We start from the raw sequence: 24,501 nt of genomic DNA, 5'->3' as shown, positions 1-24,501 counted from the left end.
AACTTCCAGTTTCTGAAAAATTTTTCAACAGGACTTGCTTGGCATAGCAAAAAGAAAAGATATGTGTGTTCCAGCCACTGAGCAGGGCCTTGGCTGAGTCATTAACTCACCTAGGTGTGAACTTGGACCAGATCCTTGGTTTCTCTTTTTTTAGTTTGCTCATTCTTTCTAAACCCAAAGGAGATAAACCATAATATCCCTAAAGATTACTTCCTTCTCCTAACATTTTATGATTTTATAGTTTAATTCTGTCACTTTCCAATTACAATTCTGCTTCAGGTTGAAAAAAAAAAACCATAATCCTGCTTTCTCATGTTGGCAAGTCTTGTTTATATAAACCATCTTAAGAAACATTCATGTGATGGTCCTCACAAGCACAAAATAGAGTAGTTATTGATATCAATATATTCCTTGTATACATTAATTAAATTAATCTAATATTTGCCAAACTTTCACCTGACTTTGTTCAAACAAATACTAAAACATCTTGGAGAAATCATGCACATACACACACACAATATAAGTATCATTTATGTGGTTCTACCCATCATTAGCTTTCCTCCTCCATCTGAAAATCAAAACCTCTTCATGTACGTTGTTTTACTATAGTATTCAGGAGTAAGATACCTTTTGGACAAAAGAATGTGGAGGGAAATTAGTCTGTTTTCAGCATCCAGTCTCTGAGCTAAGGATTTCCCACCACCCGCTGCTTTCTACACTTCAAAACTACTGCTCCAACTAGATTTCCTGGGAGGAGAGGAGAAAACTGGAAGGGAGGGGAAGAAGGTTGGTGCGAGCAAGAGGCGGGGTTGAGGAATGGGAGGCAAGAGGAGGCGTGGCCCGGCTCGACTGTCAAGATAAATACTGAGAACTGGGTGCCGGTTGTGGAGAGAGAACTCCGGAGGAACGCCAGAGCTTAACAGCACCGAGGACAGCGCCTGGCAGCGCCTGCGCTCTGCCCTTCTTCCTCCAGCAGCCCAGGATTTCTTCTTTACACACACACACACACACACACACACACACACACACACACACACCCTGAGGTTCTCACCCCACTTTCGCCCTGACATACTCACACACGCATATTCCACGCAGACACACACTCCGCTATACAATGGCAGAATCCCACCTGCAATCATCCGTGATCACAGCCTCACAGTTTTTCGAGATCTGGCTTCATTTCGACGCTGACGGTGATTATCTTCTCTCTTTTGAAGAACCTTGTGCATGCCTTTTCCCTCCCTTTCCCCTTCCTTGAGGCTCCTGATCTGATTATCCCTCATTTCTTTTCTTCACTTCTTCCCGCACCTCCCTAATCTTATCTCTCCATTTGGCGGCCAACCATTAACTTTAAAGTTTATGTATTGTTTCTATGTTATCCCAAAACCGTAAACTTTTATTCTCCAAGAATGGTACTCATAAAAAGGGGGGGGGGGATTTAGGGACCCTGCCCCCCAAAGTTTCTACGGCTACATTCAGCATCCCAACCAACCTCCTTTGCCCTTAGTGGGTCTAAATGTTGACACGCCGGGAGGGGAGCACTGCTGCGCCTGTATCCTTTGCGGGTTAATGAATATCGAGGCAAGAGAGAACCTCTCCGGTGGCCAAATAGCTGTTGTGGAAATTGAATGGGGAAGAAACTCAGAATGAGATGTCTGACACCTGGGTGCCTCTTTGTCTTTACAGGAAGTGGTTACCTGGAAGGAAAAGAGCTTCAGAACTTGATTCAGGAGCTCCAGCAAGCGCGGAAGAAGGCTGGATTGGTAGGTTGAAGTTTGCAAAGGAGTAAAAGGACCTTCGCCCTTAAATAAATAGATATTCTAGCATTCTCATAAACAGCCAGCGAAATCAAACGGTTTCCAGGAATGTAAACATTTATTTACTGAGAAGGGGAGAAAGGGCGCCTTTCCAAATTGTGGAGGGAGAGGGAGAGGGGGAAGGGGAAGGGGGAGAGGGGGAGAGAGAAGGAGAGAGAGAGAGAGAGAGAGAGAGAGAGAGAGAATTCCTTAAAGGGAAAAAACCTTACAATATGAAATCAGAGCTTTTAGAATATAAATTCTATACTTGTACTTTCTTTAATAGTGCTTAAAAGGAAAGTGTGGGTGAGATCTTTTAGCAGATCACCACCTCTTTGATTGAGTTCAGTTAGGTAATCTTTAACTTCTCTTTAACAGCCTGTAAGGGGGGTAGAAATACATTTCTTCCCCTTGGTGGTCAGGAAACAGATCTGCAGATTATGGATCTCTTATTCTATTGCCAATTATTATTCTTGTAATGTTGATGTGGTTGGAGTGATGAGAAAATGTCTTGTCTTGACCTTCCTCTCTGGGAGAAAGTTGTACAACTTTGCAACATAGCAATGAGCAAGGAATTTAGCAAAAAGGAGATTCATTTCTGTTGAGAAGGAGAAAACCAAAAGTTAGAGATGTAAAAAGTAATTTTAAGACCTTCACATATTTTAAACAAGCAAAGTGATACTCTAATGAGAAGCAATTAGTGGTGTTTTGAAAATAAGCTATATTTGTAATTTAAGCCATTAGTTAATTAAACAAATGACAATTTTTACTAATTATGAATGACTTCCTTTAGGTATAAATTAACCTGTTAAGAAGAGATATTGTCAGCATAAAAATAAAATATGCCCAGCTTTAAAACACAGATGAGATGATTACATAGAGGGAAATAGGTTAAGAATCTTACTAATCTATTGCGGTTTATGTAAGACTGCATTTCAGAAGGCAATGCTGGATTTGGGCTAGAGAGATGTTACCAATCTTTCGTCTTTTTGACTATCGTTAGAGATTTTACATTATAGACTATACATATATATACATCTTTAGAGGAAAATATAGCTGTGTGTGAATCCTTTAGCAGATCACCACGTCTAGAATTGAGTTATATATATAATAGTACACATATATTATATATATCTGTACATACAATTTACTAATAATTCCCTTTTTGTTCTATCTAAATTGAAAATTGTGTGATACACATCTCTGTACAACATATTCAAAAGAATCCCAGAGAACACTAAAATATATTATGAAGCATTAAAAAACTATCAATTGCTAAAATCCAATGATTTAAATCAAATTGATTTAAAACCAGATAACACTCTGGGAATTGTTTTACCCAGATTTAATATTACATAAATTTGAAAGTATAATAGGATGAGATCAAATAAAATTGAAAATGTTTTATATACTTTCTCCATTCCCTTCCCCCACCTTATACATTACCATGTAAATAAATTCATGCAATACTATCATTATAGCTCTATGTATCTTTGACTAATAAAACATTTTCTTCCACATTTAAAAATATAAATATTTAAAAATCTGGTTGGAAAATATTACGTGACATAAAATTTTTCATTAAAACCTTGAAAGATGCTTCCAGCAGCTAAATGATTATATTATAATTGTTCTGGAAGTAATTTTAATATTTATTTTCATTTAGAAATTCAGATATTTAGAAACTCTATACATGTTTTCAGATACTTCTTTTCCTCTTCCCATTTTAATATTTATACTTTTTGCAAACAGTGACTTCATGTTAGAGTTTTAAAGATTTTAGATCTTAATTATTTTTTTCTACTGCCAAGGTTCCAATTTTAGAATATTGGAAACTGTAATTATTAGATTATTATACCAAATTTGAGCACAGGTACAGGATTATATCAAGTTGCTTAATACCTTGATTATTGAATATTTTGTGAATTATGTAATATAGGCTTTGAATAGTTAAAATCTAAATCAAGATATGGATTGAGAGATTCATGTAGTAGACAAATATTTCACTACCGACCCCATTGTACTAAATCTACTTTTATATTTTTTCTTCTCTTTTTTTTAGAACTTAAAGGTTGACCTTATAAACCCAGTTTCTTTGCATTTCTAGCAATAGGATAACAGAGTTTACTGTATTAATGGAAACATTGTTTGGCTTATCATATTAATAATGTGAAATTTCAAAAATTTCAATAATATTAACTATAGGTGAATATAACATTAATGAAATATAACAACCCAGTCTACTTTCAGAGCTACCATTTTTCACTAAACATAGTTTTTAAGTTTGCATTTCTTTTTTATAAAGCTTTAATTTGTTATTATTATTATCATTATCATTATGTTTTACACTGTTTAAAACATAAATTTGGACTAGAGGTATACACTGTTTTAAGTTTACTTTACACTTTTTTGTTACTTTAAGGTATGTGTAAAGAACATAACTGATAGTCACACTATTGCCACTTTCACTTTCTTACAATTGTTGCTGTAATAAAATAAATAAACTTTAATAAATACAAGTTGAAATTAATCCATATTGGAAGAGATTTTTAAGTCTATATTAAATTGCTTAATTACTATTTGTTACCTCAGTTCTACTAAAGATATTTACTTTTAACCAAAGCAGGATTTTGTAACACTAGTAATAATAATATTCAGCCTCAATATAGCCATCAAATTATATCCCTAGAGCAAATGTGTGTGATAGATAATATCACTATCTTGTTAGTTATGATAAAAACTGAGACCTTAATTTACTTTTCCAAGGACACAGAATAGGACACTCATAAAGGCTGACCTATTTTACATAGGCTTCAGTTAATGCAAGAGGGCTATTTTAAATGGGCTATGTTGAAGACCCAAGGGTATAAATCCAACTTCCTGAATACTAGTTCTATGTTCAGGTTACTAGTTTACAGTTCAGAGCTCTCTAATCTGGCAATATGTGAAGAGATTATGTAAGCAATAGAATACATTGAAAAAAATAAGTCAAATGAGATGAAAGCATTCACTTTGTCACTCTTAAACATGTCTTATGTACATAACTAAATGGGAGAGAGAACATCATCTTGGAAAAAAAAAATGGAAACAAGGAAACACTGGAAAACTGCTCCCTAAATTACCCTTGGAGTCAAAGATCTTAAGCTTATACAGTCAGTGACCAAAATAAGGTCATCTGTATTGTCTGTCTCTAATGAAATTGCAAATTGGTCAAGTTATTTTTTTTAATCTGACACATATTTTTCTGATTTTTAATTTGTAAGCAAAGAATGTTTCTAACTACTTCCATGCTGGAAACATTCTTTGCTTACAAATGAGTTGCTCTTGAACATTCACATTATTTGCTTGTCTGAAAACACATACTTTTAACTTCCATGGATAAAACATGTTATAATAAATAAAATGTTATAGGGCAATTAGTGCAGCAATATAAAATAAACTTTCCTGAAGCAAGCAATGTTAAAGTACTTTCACAGTGATCATTATATTTAAATTCACTAAATGTTATGAACTGAATGATTCTGACTACATTCTCAAAGGATAACATATTCTGAAAACTAATAATAGAAGATAAATCATAGTGATTGATTCAGACATAATAATGTCATTTGAAACCAGTAAAAACTGTATATCACTTGTATCTTAATTTTCATGAAAATAGTTAATCAGTATGCATAATTCTGAATGGTGCTAATTCCAGTTTTTCTTTACAACAAGTTATTACACCATCACAAGCATACTGTTTGTTTGGTTTTTTTAAAAAAAAAAAAACTTCTTACCTGCTTTTTTATAATTTTAGGAGTTATCACCTGAGATGAAAACTTTTGTGGATCAGTATGGGCAAAAAGATGATGGAAAAATAGGAATTGTAGAGGTAAGGAACTTATGCATTGTTCTCATATAGTTTTAATAAATGAGATTTTTGGAGTTGTATTCAACTCAAACATGATATGGCAAGACCTGTTCCAAGAGGTTTATTTTACTTAAGTAACATATTATCTTTTGTTCAGAAATATAAAATCAAAAACTGCTCAGAAATTAAAGAAACCTAAGAATTTGCATAATCCAAAACTGAAATTTAATACATTATGAAACTAAGACCTGGAGAAGTGAAATGATTTGCCTTTGACTATGTTAACTGTTTGCTGGCACTGGTGCAGTTAGAGGCTCAAGTCCCTAACTTCTGGATGAGTACCCATCCCATTACATTACCCAGATTCAGTTCAATAAAACACCAACCAAGTACATGGTTCGTTGGTATTTCTTATTGTTTAACAGTGTAGACTTTTCTGTTAGAATATAAAATGAAGTATTTGCAGTCCCTAAATGATATCATGGCAAAAAGCTGCATGCTGGTTTCTGAAATTCCATTTTAGATTAGCAGTTGGCCTTATAAAAACATAAGAACTTAGCTAAAGTCAGTGAATATTTTATGATGTGTTATAGGTACAGATTTCTTTTGAGTCTTTAAGAGTTAAAACTCTCGGTGTCAAATCTTATCTTTTGACAATGACTTTTCCCATTGAGGACAACTTTTTTTTTGTCTATGAATCAAGGAGGCAAAACTTTGACTATACATTAATTCTTCAGCATTCTCAGATTTGTGAAACAGCTGTTGCTTCCCTTACTTCTACTTTTATAAAATCTAGTGTCTCAGCTACTTTCTTTAACTCTGCAACCCATTAGAGAAGTTGAGTGAACAACTTTGTCCAGAAAAATTAATAAGGTCATATTTTAAAATATACCAAATACAGGCATAATTATGTTATTTATATAATGTTCTTAATGTATTAGATTGTGAAGTATTCTGGCTGTCAACAACATTTAGTCATAATTTACCTTTGATTCAGAGAACTAACCTGGTTTTCAAATAATTGATCTTATAGGACACCTGTGATGTCAATGTGAAATACACTTATTTTTAAACAGCTACCACAAATAGAGTTAAGGAAGAACATACTATTATTATCTTTGTAATTAAAATATTTCCCTGGAGTATACACTTTCCCCTTTGCCCATGTGTAACTCATTACTATATAAATAGATAAATTAATAGTAATGGGACTTATAGACTGACATAGAGGCCAACTAATCAAGATATGAATCATCAAGGATAAGAAAATAACTTTGAAATGAACATAAATGAGATGACATAAATCTAATTATTCAAAACAAGTGGAAATTCTAAAATCAGTGAAATTATAGATGTGGCTATTTCAGAGTTTGGCATACTTTATAATTCTAGCAGAGGAAAGACTGTCATCTTGTATTTAAAGTATTTCACCTTTAAGAACTCCAGTGGGCTCAGCTATTTATTTTAATTTCTTCAGTGATACTGGGTTGTAACAGTAGCACAAAAAGCATGTATCTGATTCACATGGATTCTACATTTTTAAAAGGATGAGAAGGATGAATCTGTTTTGAATCTATATTTTACTGTGTATGATATGGTATAATCATTTATGAGGCATTATTTGAGGTCTAATTTGGATGGGAGACTAGGAGTCACTAGCAGATACATTTTCCTAGAGGTTTGATGCAAGAAATTTCCCCAGAAGTTTGAGAAAAGAAACTGTTATAGGAAAGAAAAGATTTCTGTATGAGGAAAGATAGAGAGAAATAGGTAACAGAAGTGGATGAAGAAGTTAATGAAGACTGAAATGAAGACTTGAGGAACTTGTTATAGCAATAACAGTAAGAAAAAGAATTTTCATTTATTTGTATACATTACACAATTTATAGAGTGTTTTCAAATATGTGATCTCACTTGATCCTCATTATAACAAAATAAAATAAATACAAATATAAAATGAGCATCTAATTTATAGTTGAGGAAACCTGTGACTTCAATAGAATTTCAGCCATTTTCCTTTAAATTACTCAGTCTTTTTTTAAAATTAATAATCCATACATTTTCTGCGTTAAAAGAAAATATTTGCAAGCTTCAGTTCATTGATTACTTATGGCAAGGCTTAAATTTAGTCTGGTTGAACAGGGATGTACAAAGTATAGAGAAGTTATTTGACCAAACCGCTTGAAACATAATTTGGGAAGAACTTTCAGATCAGTGGAAGCCGAAAGAGATTAAAGGGAGAGAAGTGAGACACATAAGAATTAATTAGAAAGTTTAAGTATTCCAGGACAGGGAACTTTTTGTCATATAGGACCTGTGGGAAAAACTAGCCAAAATTTCTCATTTTAAGGATAAAGAAACTGAAGCCCAGAAAGGTTGAATGATGTGTCCAAGATCCCACTGGCAGGGAGTGACAGAACATTTATACAGGCCTATGTCTGACTCTGATTCCAGAATTCTTTTCATTAATCTGAGTTATCAGCCAAGACACAGAAGGAAGTGGGGAGGGTGAGTACTTGGAGAAGTGAGAATGAGAGAATGGGAGAACAGGGAAGAGATTGCTGCTGTAGTTCATATGCATGTTGATTGTGTACTTAGCCTGGTTAAGCAGGAGGGACAAGAAAAAGGAGAGGTTCTGAAAAAATCATTGTAAAAAAGGAATTGAAAGCTACAGATTACATGTACAAAATGGAGAAAGGGAGAGTGGGGAATGCCTGAATTTGTAATGTGCTCTCTAGTGTCACCAGAAAGTTGTATTAAATAAACTTCATCCTTTCTGTTTTCCAACTTATATATCACTTGCTAAGAAATACTATATATAACAAGAAATACAAATACACAAATCTCAGCCAGCTATGAAGGAATGTAAAAACCCAGGTTTTCCAAAATATATAATAGTCTACTTACTCCCATCAACTCCCATCAAGTACACCATCACTTCAGTGTTCAAAGGAAAAAGGGGTTAGATTTGCTTGTTTTGCCCACTTAGCAGGTGTACACATGGGCTCATCAAAATCTAATCAAAGTAAACCAAATGGTATTTAAGTGGCAGTCTACTTTCCTGGTGGAAACAGGCCAAATTGACTTGGCTGTAATTGAAATGTGTCGTTCAAAAGATTAGAAAATATAGTGGTTAATTTGCAAACTTCTGTTCTAATGAAGTTGACTGATACTTTCCAACAATATGCTTTTTCTACCTAGATATGTAAAAATATGTAAAAAGAAGGGTAATGTACAGATATGCTTTCTTGTGAACTTTTCAATTTTATGTCTACAAAGAGATTTTAAAATTCACACAAATACAGTTCGGTAATAAAGAGATTGTTGATACAAACTCAAAATAGGAGCACTGAAATTCTGAGATAATTTAACAAATACCGTGACAGTCAAAATGTTCTAAATTTATTCAGACTAATAGCTCTATTGCAGAGAAGACTGATTAAAATAGTTAAAGAGAGAGACTGAATGATTTAACAGATAATAGAAATTTCTTCTCTGGTGCTCACATTAAGTATAGATATTTCCTTTAGCGGGATGCCAAATCTGCAAACTTTTCACCTGATCCCTTGGGAACTATGTGGGAAACTACCAACCTCTCCAGTCTATTGTGTCTCTTTGTCCAGGTCAGTGCATCCACTGGAAAAATAGATCTACAAGCTATTTTAATCCTAAAACTATAATAACCCTCCCAGGGAAGCAGACACTTCTCTAGACTTTCCTTCTTTTCAGCCATAGTGGGATTTGAGCACGTGAGTTTAACCATAGTAAATGTAATTTTTTTATAGCAGACTACTTTTCTACCTCAGAATTTGGGGAAATGACTGACAATAAAGTCTGATTTAAAAGTTCATTCTGGATAGATTTTTAAAAACAGTTTATTAAGAAAACTTTTTGACTGACGATTTTAATGGAGGGTGATGGTAAAAGGACAAGGTCTCAAAATCAAAAAAGTTAGACTGTCTGATTTCAAAATAAGCTATGTGATAGCAGGCCGTTTATCTTCTCTGAGTCTCTGTTTCCTTGGCTGTGAACAGGGGTGACATATGAGTATCAACATCAAATGTGATAATACATGTCAAACAAATAGATAAACTCTGGCACACTGTAAAAACTCAATAAATGTATTTGCTATTATTATTAAAAATAAAAATATTTCATTGGAAAATCTATACCATTTTTCTGAATGTCAATCTTTTTCCCATTTTTATAACTTGTCAAATTCAAATTATTAAATTCCACCAGTCTTTAATTTGTACAAAAAGATTATTTGCCTTTCAAATTTCCAGGTTTCCTGGACTCACTTCTCATTGGCTAGAAAAATATTTCTTTGGTTCCCAAACCAAAAAAGTGAATGTTTTACTAATATGTGTTGAAGGAAGCTAACATGCACCAAGATTGTCTTCAAAAGTTATGCCTCATGTGTGCTTTAAAAGATATAGCTCAGTCACTTATATTTCTAGTAAAGTTACTTCATGTGTACTCTCCCAGCACCTAGCATGTTGCTTTGAAACTGTCTGAAAAAAACTTTTTTTGAACTTATCTGCCTTCCTGTAAAGTTCTTACTATCGGTGACTACGAATCTCCAGCATCCAGCACAGTGCCTAGTAGGTTCTGAATCATAGCCACATGAGCCATAGCAAGGGATTTCAACCTACTCCAAAACACAGGCAAGGGCTCGATTTTATGCCTAGGAATAGAAGACAGATGGTAAAGATCCCTGTCATGGGACAGGTTGAGTTCCTTGGGGAGCATATCTGAGTTGAAGAAAAGCAATGAGGAAGTTTATTAGGAAGTGCTCTTGGGATTAATACCTGTGGAAGGTAAATGAAAAGAACAGGGCTGGGCAGAGGGAGACTTTGGGCTGTGATATAGTCTCAACTTCAGTTGACCGTACAATGAGCTCTGAACTGGGATGAGCCTTCAGAGATGTCCCAAGTTTTCATGAGAGGGCTAGGTTTTATATCCCCATATGCATCAGTCATAGAATTCAGCTTCCTTGGGGAACATAGCTCTCTTCAGCCCAGGTAATCTCCCAAAGAGACCTGGCAGTTGAGACCATAGCAACACTCCTAGCACCTAAAGAGAGCTCTGGATGTCATATCACAGTGACCACCCCAACCCCTATCCACAACTCAGTAATAAGTTATTTGAATTATCTCCAAAGGAGCTTTATTTCCATTTATTGGAAGCCTATGCTGACCCTAGTCAATTGCCTTCATTCGTTGGTTGAGTAAAATATTTACTGAAATTTTTGCAGGTGCCAGGCAAAGAAACAGTAATTAAGACACAGACCCTTTCCTCAATATGTATATAGAGTGATAGGGAAGACAGGCAAGTAGAAATTTTTGCTTCCCCACTCTCAGTGACAAGCAACAAGCGACAAGCTTCATAAATGAAGCTTTGAGAGATTCTCCTGTGGCAGCCACAGTTATCTGCCTGCCACTTATTCCCTTGCTTTTCTCCACTCTCTTCTCCAACCCATAATAAAGTTTTGAGAGTTTATAAAAAAGCAGGTAGGTAGCCCAAGAGCTAAGAAATCACCAATAATCTTGGAACAGGTAGTACTGGATACTACTATGGACAACAGTGACTTAGCAAAACAGAGACAAAAGCAGCCCTACTTAACAGCTTCTATAAAAGACCTCAGGTACTTTGTCAATATGGTCTTAGAGTCAACAGCTGGAAAGTTACTGCACCAGCTCTGAAACTTGAATATTAATTCATATGCATTGTGAAACACACCTTGAAAAAGATGAATTGGGGAATTCCCTAGCCATCCAGTAGTTAGGATTAGGCACTTTCACTGACAAGGACCCAGATTCAATCCCTGGTCTGGGAACTAAGATCCCACAAACCACATGGTGTGGCCAAAAAAAACCCCACCAAAAAGCAAAAACAAAACAGAAAACACACAAACGATGATTTCTTAATGTTCACTAATAGCCACATCCTATCCACACATATTCACTGCTTCTTTCTTAGTGACTAGTTGTCTTATTACAATGTTTTATGTGTTTAAAACTCATTTCTAATGTCTGTAAAATAGGACAGCACTGTATTCAGTTTAACATTAACAGTTCAATTAAATTAAAAGGTTGACTATTTTGCATGTAGATATAATATGTATTTTCTTATAATTAAACCAACTAGAACCAAAACGGCATGGGCAAAGAGACATATATTTATACTACATGAAGAGCAATTTTACCATCTCTATATTTGACATTCTAGAGACCTCTGAACTTTATGAAAGTTATATGAAGTTTAATTTTTGAAACAAAGATGGTTAAAATTTCCCTAATTTTACATGTGGTCATTGCTTACTAGCTCATTCTTTTATTTTTTCTGTTTTTATATATTTGGTGGATTTTGGTAAATAGAATTTTTTAAGAAAAATTATTATTTTTGTTCAAAACAACACATAATAATTAGGAAAATCCAAGCAATGTAGAAAATTGCAATGAAGATGGAAAAAAATGCTCACTACAAATCATATTAAGTAGGTATTTTTAATGAAGTAAAATTATCAACCAATTCCAAACATTTATGTCAGGCACCTAACATTGAGCACCACACTGAGTATTCAGAGGATGCAGACAAAGAATAGACTTTGCCCTCCTGAAATGGATAGTCTATGGGGAGGTCCACCAAAAACTTACAAAGTGGTATCTGACAAGTTACATACCAATAAATAGAGAGTTGGCATTGGCTATTTCCTGTTTCCTAAATAAATGCTTGCATTAATGCACAACCAAACTAGTGACCTTTGTCTCAAAATAAATAAGAAAATGTTTTCTGAGTCATACTAAACATCCTAATAAGATGTCTGGCCCTGTCTCTTAGTTTCATCCCATTATTAGTGCCTATAAACTGAATGATTCTAAATTGAGATATTATTTCAAAGATCTAAAAACAAGATAAGTTAAAGGACATATTATACAGGCATAAAGAAGCTGAGATTACTTGCCTATAAGGTAGAATGATACATTTTATATTAAGTTTTATATTTTTTAATGGACCTAAAAGGACAACATTTTTTTGAAGTGTGAGAGTATTTCCTATAATTTGGTAGAACTTTCGGCATTTATGCTGAACTTAAGGTTAATCTAGACTGCAGATTCTTGGTCTAAAATCCAGAGATGAGGGTTCATGCCCGTACTTCAGGGGATTCATCAGCTTCTGGAAATTAGATGAAATATAGTGTTGTAGGTTCATTCTTTAACGGTGAAAATGTAGTGATTCTAACAGATTCTCAAAGTCATTTTGAACCCAATACGTTTAAGAGACACTGGTTTCTATTTCAACTCCTTATTTTAGTGACGAGGGTGCTAAGTTCCAGAAATGGCCGAGGGAGTTGCTGGGGACCACAGCTAATTAGCAGCTGAGCCAGGAATAGAACCCATACCTTCAGTGAGGCCATCAATCCAGCTCCCTTCCTCCCTGCACACAATAGATAGATTATATTCATCTTAAAATGGGATCTGGAGTCCTTCTTTCTGAAAAAAAAAAAAAATGAGCATTGAAGTTACGAAATGAGATCTAAGGAGAAATGTAATAGGGTCACTAAATGGAGATCATCGAATAGAATTCAAGACCTGGACTCAAGCAGCAGACGTTCTTTTAGCAGAAACCAAAAATTTGAGAACTGATATTCACTATTACTGGTCAATTTCCACTGTTCTTTGTGAATTGTCTTTTCCATCTCTCTTTCCACTGTCTTACAATTGTCTTGAATTTCCTTTCCTTTGCATCTCTTAATAAGCTTTCTCCTCAGACTTGGGAATGCATTTTTTCCTTCTATCCTTTCCACTGCATTCATATTTCTCATAGTTTCTTTTATTCTACATGAAATGTATGTCTCCATGTGTGCCATTCTGTGTTCCCTGAGAGGAACAAGACCAGATCTGTGGCACAGAAAAGATGAAGGGGTCAAGACACCAGGATGAGCCTGCTTCTATGTCTAGCAGATGAGAATTGGTCAAATAATCCCTATCTGAGCTTCCTATGCATGCTTGCTGTGGTCATCTCCCAGACCAGAGAACCAGTCACTCAAGGACACCCAAGCACTGGAAAACACAATGGCACTTTGTAGGGGCAAAGTATCAGAAAGGGAAAATCGATTATAATGTTTTTCCTTTCCTAGTTTTCTAGGTAATAAAACTATGTTAAGAAAACCTAAGAGCAGGAAATGTGAGAGACTTGCTTTCAAGCTCCTTACAACAACTTTTTAAATCTTTTCTAGTTGGCTCATGTATTACCCACAGAAGAGAACTTCCTGCTGCTCTTCCGATGCCAGCAGCTGAAGTCCTGTGAGGAATTCATGAAGGTATAAGAAAGCTCTGTCACTGAATGATGTTTTCAGAAAGCTACTTAAAATAGGAAAATGGCTGCCTTTTTTTTTTAATATATTTGGTTTTCCTTATCCAAAATAATTTACAGACATGGAGAAAATATGATACTGATCACAGTGGCTTCATAGAAACTGAGGAGCTTAAGGTAAGCAAGTAAAAACATGTAAGTTTTTTCCTGTCAAATATAATTATGAACTTTGTAGCTTTTTAAAAAGCCTCCCACAAAAGAAACTAATGTTGAGCAATGGCGCATTTTCACCCACTCTTCCAATTGTTAATAAAGAACCAGATCAAAAAAGAGACTTCAAGTACTTCTTGAAATTCTGTTCAGCAATGTAAAATTAGCATTCTCTGTGGTACATACAAATTGTTATATGAGGTAGCTGATAGATAGATAATGATATACTAAGCCAAATAAGTTGGTTATTTTCATTAAAATTTGGCATTTTATTTTATAAAAGAAACAGCTATATAAATAGATTTCTCTTTCAAGATAAACAATTATTGGACACCTACTGTATGCCAGGTGCTTTACACACATTTAATCTTCACGTGAGTTCTTTGAGATTAGTATTACCCCAGTGAGGAAAAAGTTAAGAGAAGTTAAGTGATGTACTGAAGGCTACACAGAAATAAGACATAGAACTGTGATCTTTAAACTCGTCTGTTTCCAAGACCCCTAGCTTACTGCCTCTCAGTAACAGCAATAAAAACAAAGTCCTAATATAATCAAACTTCCGAAAAATTGCAACTTTGAAACTGAATTTATCAATTCATATCTCACAGATGTATATAAGAGCTGGTGGGGGAGGAAGAAGATATGAAGGAAAAGGCAAAGAGGTCTGAAATCAAGTCTTACCTCTGGACAAATCTCTATATCATTCTGCCTGATTTATTTCATCTTTTATGTGGGGGTAATAATACCTTCCTTTCAGATTTATTGTGAAGATCAAGTAAGATGTTGCACATGGAAGATTTTGTGAAATACAGGCACAGTATAAATTATATTATTCATGAACTCAATAATTTACTAGCCTTCAGAAATATAGAAGCATCTTTCTCTCATTTCTTTAAATTGACCTCAATACTTCTCAGTCTGGAAGACTATTTTCTCTATCTTCATGGTATAGAGTGACTAAAAGGGAAGCAAATTAATAATTACTGAGCACCTACTATGTGGCAGGCATAGTACTAGATGCCTAAAATATATTTTAACATTTAATGCTCACAGAAAAGTTACAAGGGAGGTATTATAATTCCCATTATACAAACAGAGAAACTGAAATTCAGAGAGATTAGATAATTTTTAAAGAGTACACAGCTGCCTGGGAAAAGAACCTGGTTTTGGACACAGAATATCTGATAATGATAATAATGTTTTCTTTTTTCCCCACAAGGCCAAACATTTTCAAGCTTCAGTCATCAAGAGCTACCTCTTCTGCTATTATGTAGGGAAACATGAATATCAAACACAGTTTCCTGGTCATAGTTTAACATGGTTTGAGTTACATATATTTGTACCACTGCAAAATTGCTAAAACATATTTAACTAAAAACACTTACAGGGACTTCCCTGGCCCTCCAGTGGTTAAGACTTCACGCTTCCACTGCAGGGGACATGGGTTCAATCCCTGATAGGGGAACTAAGATCCCACATGCCTCGTGGCACAGCCGAAAAACTAATATTTTTAAATTTCTTTAAAAATTTTTAAGAAAGGGAAATAATAGTAATAACATCTTAAAAAATAAAAACACTTAGAAATGTAAACATTTTTCATGTGAAATCACCAAAAACAATGTCTTTCACAAATTTGCAACTCAGCAACCCACAAGGTTACCCACAAGGTGACAGTTAAACTATTGTGTTTTTATTCTATTGGACCAAAAAAAAATCTTCCAAAAATCATTTCAAGTTCATAATGAAACTTTAGCTCATTTCCAATACTGGCCTTCTTTATTCTAAATTTTATTCTCAGAAGAGATTCTAAATAGAAGTACTCCTCTCTGGGGAATTTTGAAGATAAGTTGGCATTCTTTTTTAATGGATCTTTCAAGAAAGCTAATTTTAAGATCTGTAATAGAGTAAAACATTGCTTGCTCTCAGACACGACTTTGAATCTCAGCATCCTGAGGTTTCTCCCAGGCTATTTTTGTGACCACCATTTTAGTCTCTGATGAGGATTTTTAACCCAATTAGTCTCTGACAAAAGCCTCATATGGTTCAAAAGTAAAATTCACCCCCCAACAGATAACTTTGAATTTTCCATGCTTTACTTTGAATTTGAAGTGGAATGTTTGAAGTGAAATTAAATTTATCAAACCAAGAAAAAGGTCTCCTTCCTTGAAAATAATGAAGTTAAATCAGCCCAGCAGAGCTAGAAAATCTGGGAGGGAGATAACTGAAAAACTGAAGAAATCCAACCCTTCAATAATGTTTGGACATAATATCTGCTCAGATTTCCATAATTGCATTAATTCATTTTCTGAACAAATAAAGAAGTTGCAAATGAACAGCACTAGACAAAATGAAAGACTTTTTATATTAAGTACTTACACTGTCATTTATATGGCAAGTTTTTGTAAAGCTTTAATTTATTTCTCTGGTAAAAAAAATTAAATTCACTCCTAAACTTCAACTGTCAAATTAATAATCATCTTTTTTCATCCTTCCCACATTAATCTCTACTTTGATGTGATTCATATATCCTTCAAAGATTAGGTAACATCTGCAGCCAACTGTTTTAGTTTGAACAGTCAGCTGAAACATTCTAACCAAGGTGATTTGTACCGCATCAAGCCTAAAAGCCCTCTGGTGAAATGTACTTCATATTGGCTATAAACTGATGTGGAAATACAGCTTGTGAGGGCAGAAAATGCACTTGAAATTAAGGGTAGGTCTCCACCTTCTTTACTGATAATTGTTCACATATCTTACAAAGGTTTAAGGGGGTCCCTTGTGTTTCTTGTTTCTTGGAGAAGAGTTACATGAGTATTTGTGAAGATAGCATTAGGTAGAAATGCATCCATTGGGCTGGCTGGTTTTACAAGTCTTTACTCTGATTCCTACATGGTGTACAATCCAGATACTTCTTTAATTGAAATCATAAAAGCATAGCATAGCATAGCAGACTGTGACAAATCAGTTTTCAGTCAAAGAGGACTGCTGGAACGCCAAGAGTACCTCCCTTCTAAGCTCCTCCCGTTACCCGGTTCTACCCTCAAAAAGAGACTTCCTTTGTATTCCTGGGGTGTTCCATTTCAAGGCAGGCTGAAATGAAAGCAGATTGTTTGTTACTGATGAAATTTATCTGACTTTTTTGTCTTAACAGAACTTTCTAAAGGACCTGCTGGAAAAAGCAAACAAGACTGTTGATGATAAAAAACTAGCTGAGTATACAGACCTAATGGTAAGACTGATCTTGAAAAGACTACAGCCAAGAGCCTATGAAATATTACTGTGTTCTGGCTAATTCCCAAGTCTACACAGGATGAAATAAACAAGCCATGGTGTGGGCATCACATGCACATAGGTATCATTTCACTTCAAAAGTGAAATACCTAGGGATGCTTGTACCTTGTAAGGCTGAATGCTACAAGTGTATTGTAAGGCTGGCTTTAAGGCTCAGCATATGAGCATTTCCTTTCTTGTGGAGGTAGGTAATTTTCATCTATCAAAATATCACTTGTTTTTCTTACAAGCCAGTATAATTATATCACATATATATGTAAGTTACATTATAGATATATAAATTATATCACCAAAAACTCATTTATTATAGAGATTCTGAATCCATTTTTATCATGTCTTAGGAAATCATTGATTTTGTTAGAGTTTAAAGAAAACTTCTGGCTACCTTATTCATTGAGTGACTAAAAATGGATATTTCTTCCTTCTTTCTTTTGATTCTTGTTATTTTGGAATATTGTCTTGGTGCTTTGGGTGAGGAAGTCCAAATACACCCTGAGCTTGATGCTATGGTAAATAGTATAACCAAAAACTGTTTTAGAATATTGATAATAGAGTGAAGAAAACTGCTTTACACATAAGCACTTAATGTTTGAAGAATGAATGAATAAATTTATAAAATTCCAGATAAAATAATACAATGTCCATGAAGTTAATTAACTTCCAAGTGGGTAAAATTTGTTCATTTTGATTCACAGCATTAGGACTATGAGGAAAAAGCCTTTGCCAAACTGATTAAGCCATGGCCCAATATTTTGGCAACATTATTTTAATTGTTTAATTCTTGAAATTCAGACAGTTTTAAATTATCCAGATCAGTACATATATTTATACACACTTTAAGTACTATAAATGTACAGTGAATTCTTACCTCATTGATATAAATAACTTGTAAAACATAAGTGCCTATTATAACAATTATGTTATTTTAGACCAATAAAGGAGTTCGAATTTTTTCCTGAGAAATAATTTTATAAAGAGTTTGATCATATTTGATGTAACTGAAGTTTACTTTCAGCCTGTCAGCCTACTTTTATGTGGGGGAAAAAAACCCATTAGAACTTTACTATTGCCCTATTCATTATACAGTGATATTTATTATAAAGTGGGACTAATCTTTAGTTTCAAAGCAATCAAAAAGTTTTCACTGTAAGGAAGTGTCCTCTTTAATTCCTCATTACATTGCCACTTACCACAGCACTAACATACACGTGTTACAATGGGCAGATCTACACTCTGAATAACTTTTGGGAAATGGACAATAACCTACATTTATCAATTTTCTGTTTTGCGCCAGTCTTAAAGGATGTCTACTTAAAGACTCCTTTCCAAGTAGAAATTTGAAGCAGCCTTTTTAAAACCACTCAGATGGGAGTTTTCCCCCTGTTGAATTGGCCTGGCCTATCTGGTTAAATGTCATAAACAAGCTCAAATCCAGGAAGCAGATTAATCAAGAACTAATTAAAATTTAAATATATTTGTAGGGAAATATTTCCCTGTGGACACTAAACTGTGTGATCTGGTGTCCAGTATCTTGGCAGACACTGTGACAATTTAGAACTTTTATAGTCAATGGACTATAAAATGTTGCATTAGTAACAGATCCTGAAAAAATCTACCTCCTACAAAGGATTGTTAGAACATCTCAGACCACAGAATGCCCTTCTTTTTTTCCCTAAAGAGACCTCATCAAACCTATATCCCTTATGATCACACTCCTTTCTTTAAAAACAAAAATAATGCCACTTTCTCACATATTTTATATATTTTGTTTTATATGTAGTCCTTCTGTATAAAATATTAGAACAGTAGTTGCAACTTTCTAAAATGTGAATGCTTCCCAAATATGGGTATGAATGTGTTTATACCTGGCTGTGTCTTGGTATATGATGTGTATGTAAGTGCAATGGGGAAGTAAGGAGCTTTATTGAGTACCTAGTACCCAAGGCAAAATAAAACAATTCAAACTTACTCAAAAATTTGTTCTCTGAGGATTTATTCATATTATCTGCTTATTCTGATTGTACTCTTTGATGCTCTAAAAGAGAGAAACAAATTAAATATTAATTTTCATACTATTATTTGGAAAGTTTCAGGATGTGCTATGTACTGCCAAACACCATCTATCCCACATCTTGATACATATAAACACATATTTGCAAGAAAAATAAATGATTATGTTCCAGAAGCCTAGCCTAAGATCACTATTACTCTGACTATTCTATATTGTTCTGGTAAATTTTGGCAATTGGCACAGGTCATAGAATAGAAATTTTGCACTGAAAGTTTAATAGATGCTAGTTTCTAGAATTCTGTTGTCTATATAGGTAATTGATAACTCAAACTGCTTTATTTTGAATTTCCTTCTCCTTAATGCAATAAATAATTCTTCAATGGCTACAGTAATGCATTCTGTCTTTCAGCTGAAATTGTTTGATTCAAATAATGATGGGAAGCTGGAATTAACTGAGATGGCCAGGTGAGTTTAGGAACTATGCAAATATTATTATAAAAAGCTGATCCTTGTCAAAAATCTAATGTATTAATATAATGTTTTTCTCTCAAAAGGTTACTGCCAGTGCAGGAGAATTTTCTTCTTAAATTTCAGGTATTTCTCTTTTTCTCTACCATAAATAATATTTTTCTCAAAAGGTTAGAATGTGGGATATTTGCCAAGGGAAACATGATGGAATATAATAGTTGCATTTTAATCTTTGCTCTCTTCTCTATCATTTAGGGAGTCAAAATGTGTGGGAAAGAATTCAATAAAGCTTTTGAGTTATATGATCAGGTAAAAAATTTTTCTTATCTATAATTTAATTCTTTAGAAAAATTTGGAAAATGCTCAGGAAGGGTTAACCTCAAACTCAAGGTTATATTAAAAGAAACATGAGCTATTAAAATTACTCAGCCAATTTATTCTTGTCATGGGAAATGAGTTATGTTATATCCCGAATTAGACAAATTTGATTCAAATCCCATGCAACAATTTATCTCCTGTGAGGCTTTGAATAAGATACCAAACTCCTCTGATCCTCAGTTTCCTCATTTGTAACCAAGAGATAATAATACTCACTTTGCAGGGTAGAATGAGGATTAAGCCAATGAAAATATCCAGCAGAATCCTCCCATTAAGTGTATGGTAAGATCATGTGTGTGAGGAAAGGTTGTGTATGATGTCACTAGTTAACATGTTTTGTTTCTTCTAATTTCTCTACTCCTGGACCAAATCAGTCCTCTGCAGGCTCTAGTACAGCCTTTCCACTGCCTGATGTGACATCAAGCCAGTAATATAGGTTCCCCAAGCCTATGTCCTCACTCATATGAAAATATTTGAAATTTGAAATATTTAATGAAAATTTTTAATGAAAATATTTAATGAAAAATTTAATGAAAATATTAATTACTTCAACAGAAGGTGGTGATATTGTTAACATAAAGTGAAATATTAAATGTGAAATCACTTTGAAAATTTCAAAGCATTTTACAAATATAAGATGCTGAATGAGAGGGAATTCATATCTATTTTGGAACTTGGGAACAGTTAAAAATTTGAGTGCCTGACCTAAGAGGTTAGAATATCTGCCAAGTTTGCAGTAGGAAGATTTTCTGAGGATTTCAATTATTTCCAATTTACTACATTCTCCATTATTATGGATGAGTTTGCTTATATACTGTTTTATTACTCCTCCCTTAGGATGGCAATGGATACATAGATGAAAATGAACTGGATGCTTTACTGAAGGACCTATGTGAGAAAAATAAACAGGTAATCTAGTTACCTTGCCACACTTCTTAAGCAGACTTGATGGATCCATCTAGAAGCAACCTCACATCCATTTTGGAGAATCTACTTTAAAAATTTATAGAGGAGCAGAAGTAGATTTCAGTTCTTAACCTGATTTGGTACTAGCCTGAATCAGTGTTTAACTGTGATAAACAGATTTCAAAAACAACCTTGTGATTTATCCACATTTGTACAAGAATTTAATCCAGCTCTTTTCTTGATGGATTGATGTAACAAGCAGTTTCATCTCACATTTTATCACTTGACAGTGGTTAATTCACTTCCATGTTTAACTGGATTATAATACATTCTATGTTCTATATAGGATCTGGATATTAATAATATTCCAATGTACAAGAAAAGCATAATGGCTTTATCGGATGGAGGGAAGCTGTACCGAACGGATCTTGCTCTTATTCTCTCTGCTGGGGACAACTAGAGTTGATGCCCATGACCACTTACTAGCAGTACATTGTATCTAAAAAATAACTGTGCACTATAAGGGAGTAGGCTGTATTTTGTTTTGTATCTGTACATTTAACTGCATATAGATAATTATCCAGGATGTGTGGCACACTCTTTTCAGTTTGTTTCTATACTCTTTGTAACGTACATTTTTTGTACATTTGAAAAGGAGAATGTCTATGCTTAGGCCAGTCAATACACCCAATTAAAATAAAATAATCTAACATATTCTTGCTTCCATAAATATAGTTGGATAAGGTTTCCCTAAAAACTCCACCAGGATTAATCTCTAAAATCCTAGTCTCTGATATGTAAATGCATTTGTCACTGAATAGAAGAATTATACATAACAAGCCAAGCATTCTTATTTCAGACAATTGTAAATCTGCCCCACAAAGTAGTTCTAAGCTGTGTTTCCAATTAGAAGAAATGTGCTTTTGCATCTAAAATACCAAAATATCAATCGTTAGTTAACTATGGCTCTATGTGGTTAACAGTCTCACTAGGCAAGATTTAGTCAATTAACCAACAACACACCTATTGCTTGAATCCACACCAATCTATTGGTTCAAGTTGATTTGATGACAAGGAAAGGCAGCACCAGACAATGCATAAATCTGTCTTCTTCTACATTTGTATTTCCGAGTCTACTGTCAGAGTATGACCTTAACCCATTTTCTAAACAGTTTTCATGTGTTGCAGACTATAATTATTCTAGTAAACTGCTGTTTTTATGTCACAGTCTATGTACTATCTGATTAAATTATATATATCAGGTATCCTGGTGTTTAGTTTGCATTCTTTCTGGATTTTCTTTTTATGTAGAACTGTTCATTTCCACCAAGGGTAACTGCTGCCTCTGAAATTTTTTTTTTTTTTCTAGCTACAACAACTCTATTTTTACTACATAATTGAATTTTAATTTAAAATTCATAGCACCCTGATTGTTGAATGTTATATCATCAATAATTTTGTGTATTCTGTGAATTTTATATTTCATGTTGAGATCAGCATTCAAAATAGTTCTATTTCTATCTGCGAATAGTTTCAAATGAGTTAAAAAGAACATCTCAGGAGAAATGCTAATGCAATCATTTATCTTATGTAGCAAGGGTGACTCTAAAACATTCTTTTGACCCACATCCAAGTCATAATTTCATATATTTGTAGCTAGAATACACTATACTGGTTATAGTTGACATGTTATGGTTGGCGATTTCTCATTTTTTGATGTGAAGCAGGGAACTATGAGAGATGTGTCTCTTTGAAATTTATAAAGTTACTGCCGAAGAGTTAATGGTTCTGGGTCACTTTGAATGTCCCCATTCTATAAATTCTGCACTGATTTTCTCAATTCATATAAATAACAAAAAAGTGAGGTCTCTCTTTCCCCAAAGAATGAACAGAAAAGAGATTGCCAAAAAATAAAATTTCTCATATGATGGCAGTAGTAGACTGGCTTTACTTCTAGTGTGTGAATGGAAGCACTGACCTTAGGCTGAATTTAACTACTAAGAATAAATAAAAAGGAAAATAACTCTAATAATCTTGTATATTTGTTTTCTTCCTCAAAAAGTCAGTGACTACGTAGCCCATGATCAATTCAGGGGAAGTGTAGGTTACTGAAATTAATACAGCCTAGGAAACCTAAATAAATGTAAACCTGCCTGACTCAGTGCATTATTGGATGCCTCATTGAATTAATATGTGTCTCTGGCATTAAGATTTACAAAGAAATCTCAAAAAATCCAAATATTTGTAGCTCTTTGCCCAACAGACATAATCAAATATTTCTGTATGAAAGATGTTCTCCAGAGGAATAGGAAGAATATATAGAATTTTCCTACATTTCATCTGTAGGAAAACAACTATCCATTATAAAGTATACTCCATAACTAGACCAGGTTTGGTACGCTTACAATAATAGCATGGAAAAAGAAAGAAAAGCAACAAGAAAAAGTCTGATAGGAGTATATCTGAGGGAACTTCCTAGAGTGCTTATAGTAGTAATGGCAACGAATCCAGCACCTGGCCTATCATGGTGGACTTTAACTCCCGAGCACTACCAGGAAAAGAAATTCTTATAACTCAGCTAAATCAGTCACAATTACATATGAGTGACAGGCCAGCCCCCTGGAGCAGAGAACAGAATGAAGAATGGAAGATGAATCTGAAAGGGCAAATGGAAGATAGCTTATATAATGCCTACCTCATATCACAAAATTCATTCCAAGTATATTATTAAACATAAATGGGAAGTATATGCAGACAAGAGAGTATCTCTAATACCTCATGCATGGAAAAATTCCTTAACCAATTATGAAAAAACAGATTGAGAAATTGGACTCTATTAAAATTAAGAATTCTGTTCCCAAAAATATACTATTAAGAGAGTAAATTTGTTTGTAGTTTGAAAAACCAAACATCAGAGTGTGAGAAGATATTTATGTTGGCTCACAACCTTGAGAGTTCCCCAGGTGAAATCTGAAACTGGCCCCGGTACATGGAGGACAAGGAGAGACCTAAGAAAGAGTCAAACCACTCCAGATTGGTAGGTGGCAGGTTTAATAAGCAAGGAAACCTATGTACAAGGTTCGGCTTGGGTGTAAAATGAGTAGATCTCTACACCTGCCCACCAGAATTTAAAGTTTCTAGAGCCTTTAAACTGGGTTCAGTCATAGTTCAATCCAGATGGTCTCAACAGCACCTTACTCACTCAAGGCTACTTCCTTGAAATAGCTCTGGCTGTGGGAACGGTGGCTCAAATCTACATTCCAGAACGA

General features: G+C 34.2%; 1 protein-coding gene across 1 annotated transcript; it reads left to right on the top strand.

Moving 5' to 3' along the window:
• Positions 1-893: 893 nt before the first annotated feature.
• Positions 894-22,596, top strand: CALB1 (calbindin 1). Its single transcript, XM_030862854.2, has 11 exons — positions 894-1,193; positions 1,687-1,763; positions 5,596-5,670; positions 13,892-13,975; positions 14,089-14,145; positions 17,330-17,407; positions 19,890-19,945; positions 20,035-20,074; positions 20,204-20,257; positions 21,164-21,235; positions 21,579-22,596. The coding sequence occupies exons 1-11, from the start codon at positions 1,115-1,117 to the stop codon at positions 21,690-21,692; spliced, it is 786 nt and encodes a 261-aa protein (XP_030718714.1). The 5' UTR covers positions 894-1,114; the 3' UTR covers positions 21,693-22,596.
• The last annotated feature ends 1,905 nt before the right edge of the window (positions 22,597-24,501 follow it).

The sequence above is a fragment of the Globicephala melas genome, chromosome 17 (genome assembly GCF_963455315.2).
Source record: "Globicephala melas chromosome 17, mGloMel1.2, whole genome shotgun sequence".
In the NCBI taxonomy this organism is placed as follows: domain Eukaryota; kingdom Metazoa; phylum Chordata; class Mammalia; order Artiodactyla; family Delphinidae; genus Globicephala; species Globicephala melas.
Note: the sequence above shows the minus strand (reverse complement) of the source record. Positions and strands in the feature narration are given on the sequence as shown.

What these genes read in the sequence shown, in the direction of transcription:
- CALB1 (XM_030862854.2), top strand. Translation starts at nt 1,115, where the DNA reads ATGGCAGAATCCCACCTGCAATCATCCGTGATCACAGCCTCACAGTTT. An exon ending in GAAAAATAGGAATTGTAGAG is followed by an intron (nt 5,671 to 13,891) that starts GTAAGGAACTTA and finishes AATCTTTTCTAG; the next exon opens with TTGGCTCATGTATTACCCAC. An exon ending in TAGAAACTGAGGAGCTTAAG is followed by an intron (nt 14,146 to 17,329) that starts GTAAGCAAGTAA and finishes TTGTCTTAACAG; the next exon opens with AACTTTCTAAAGGACCTGCT.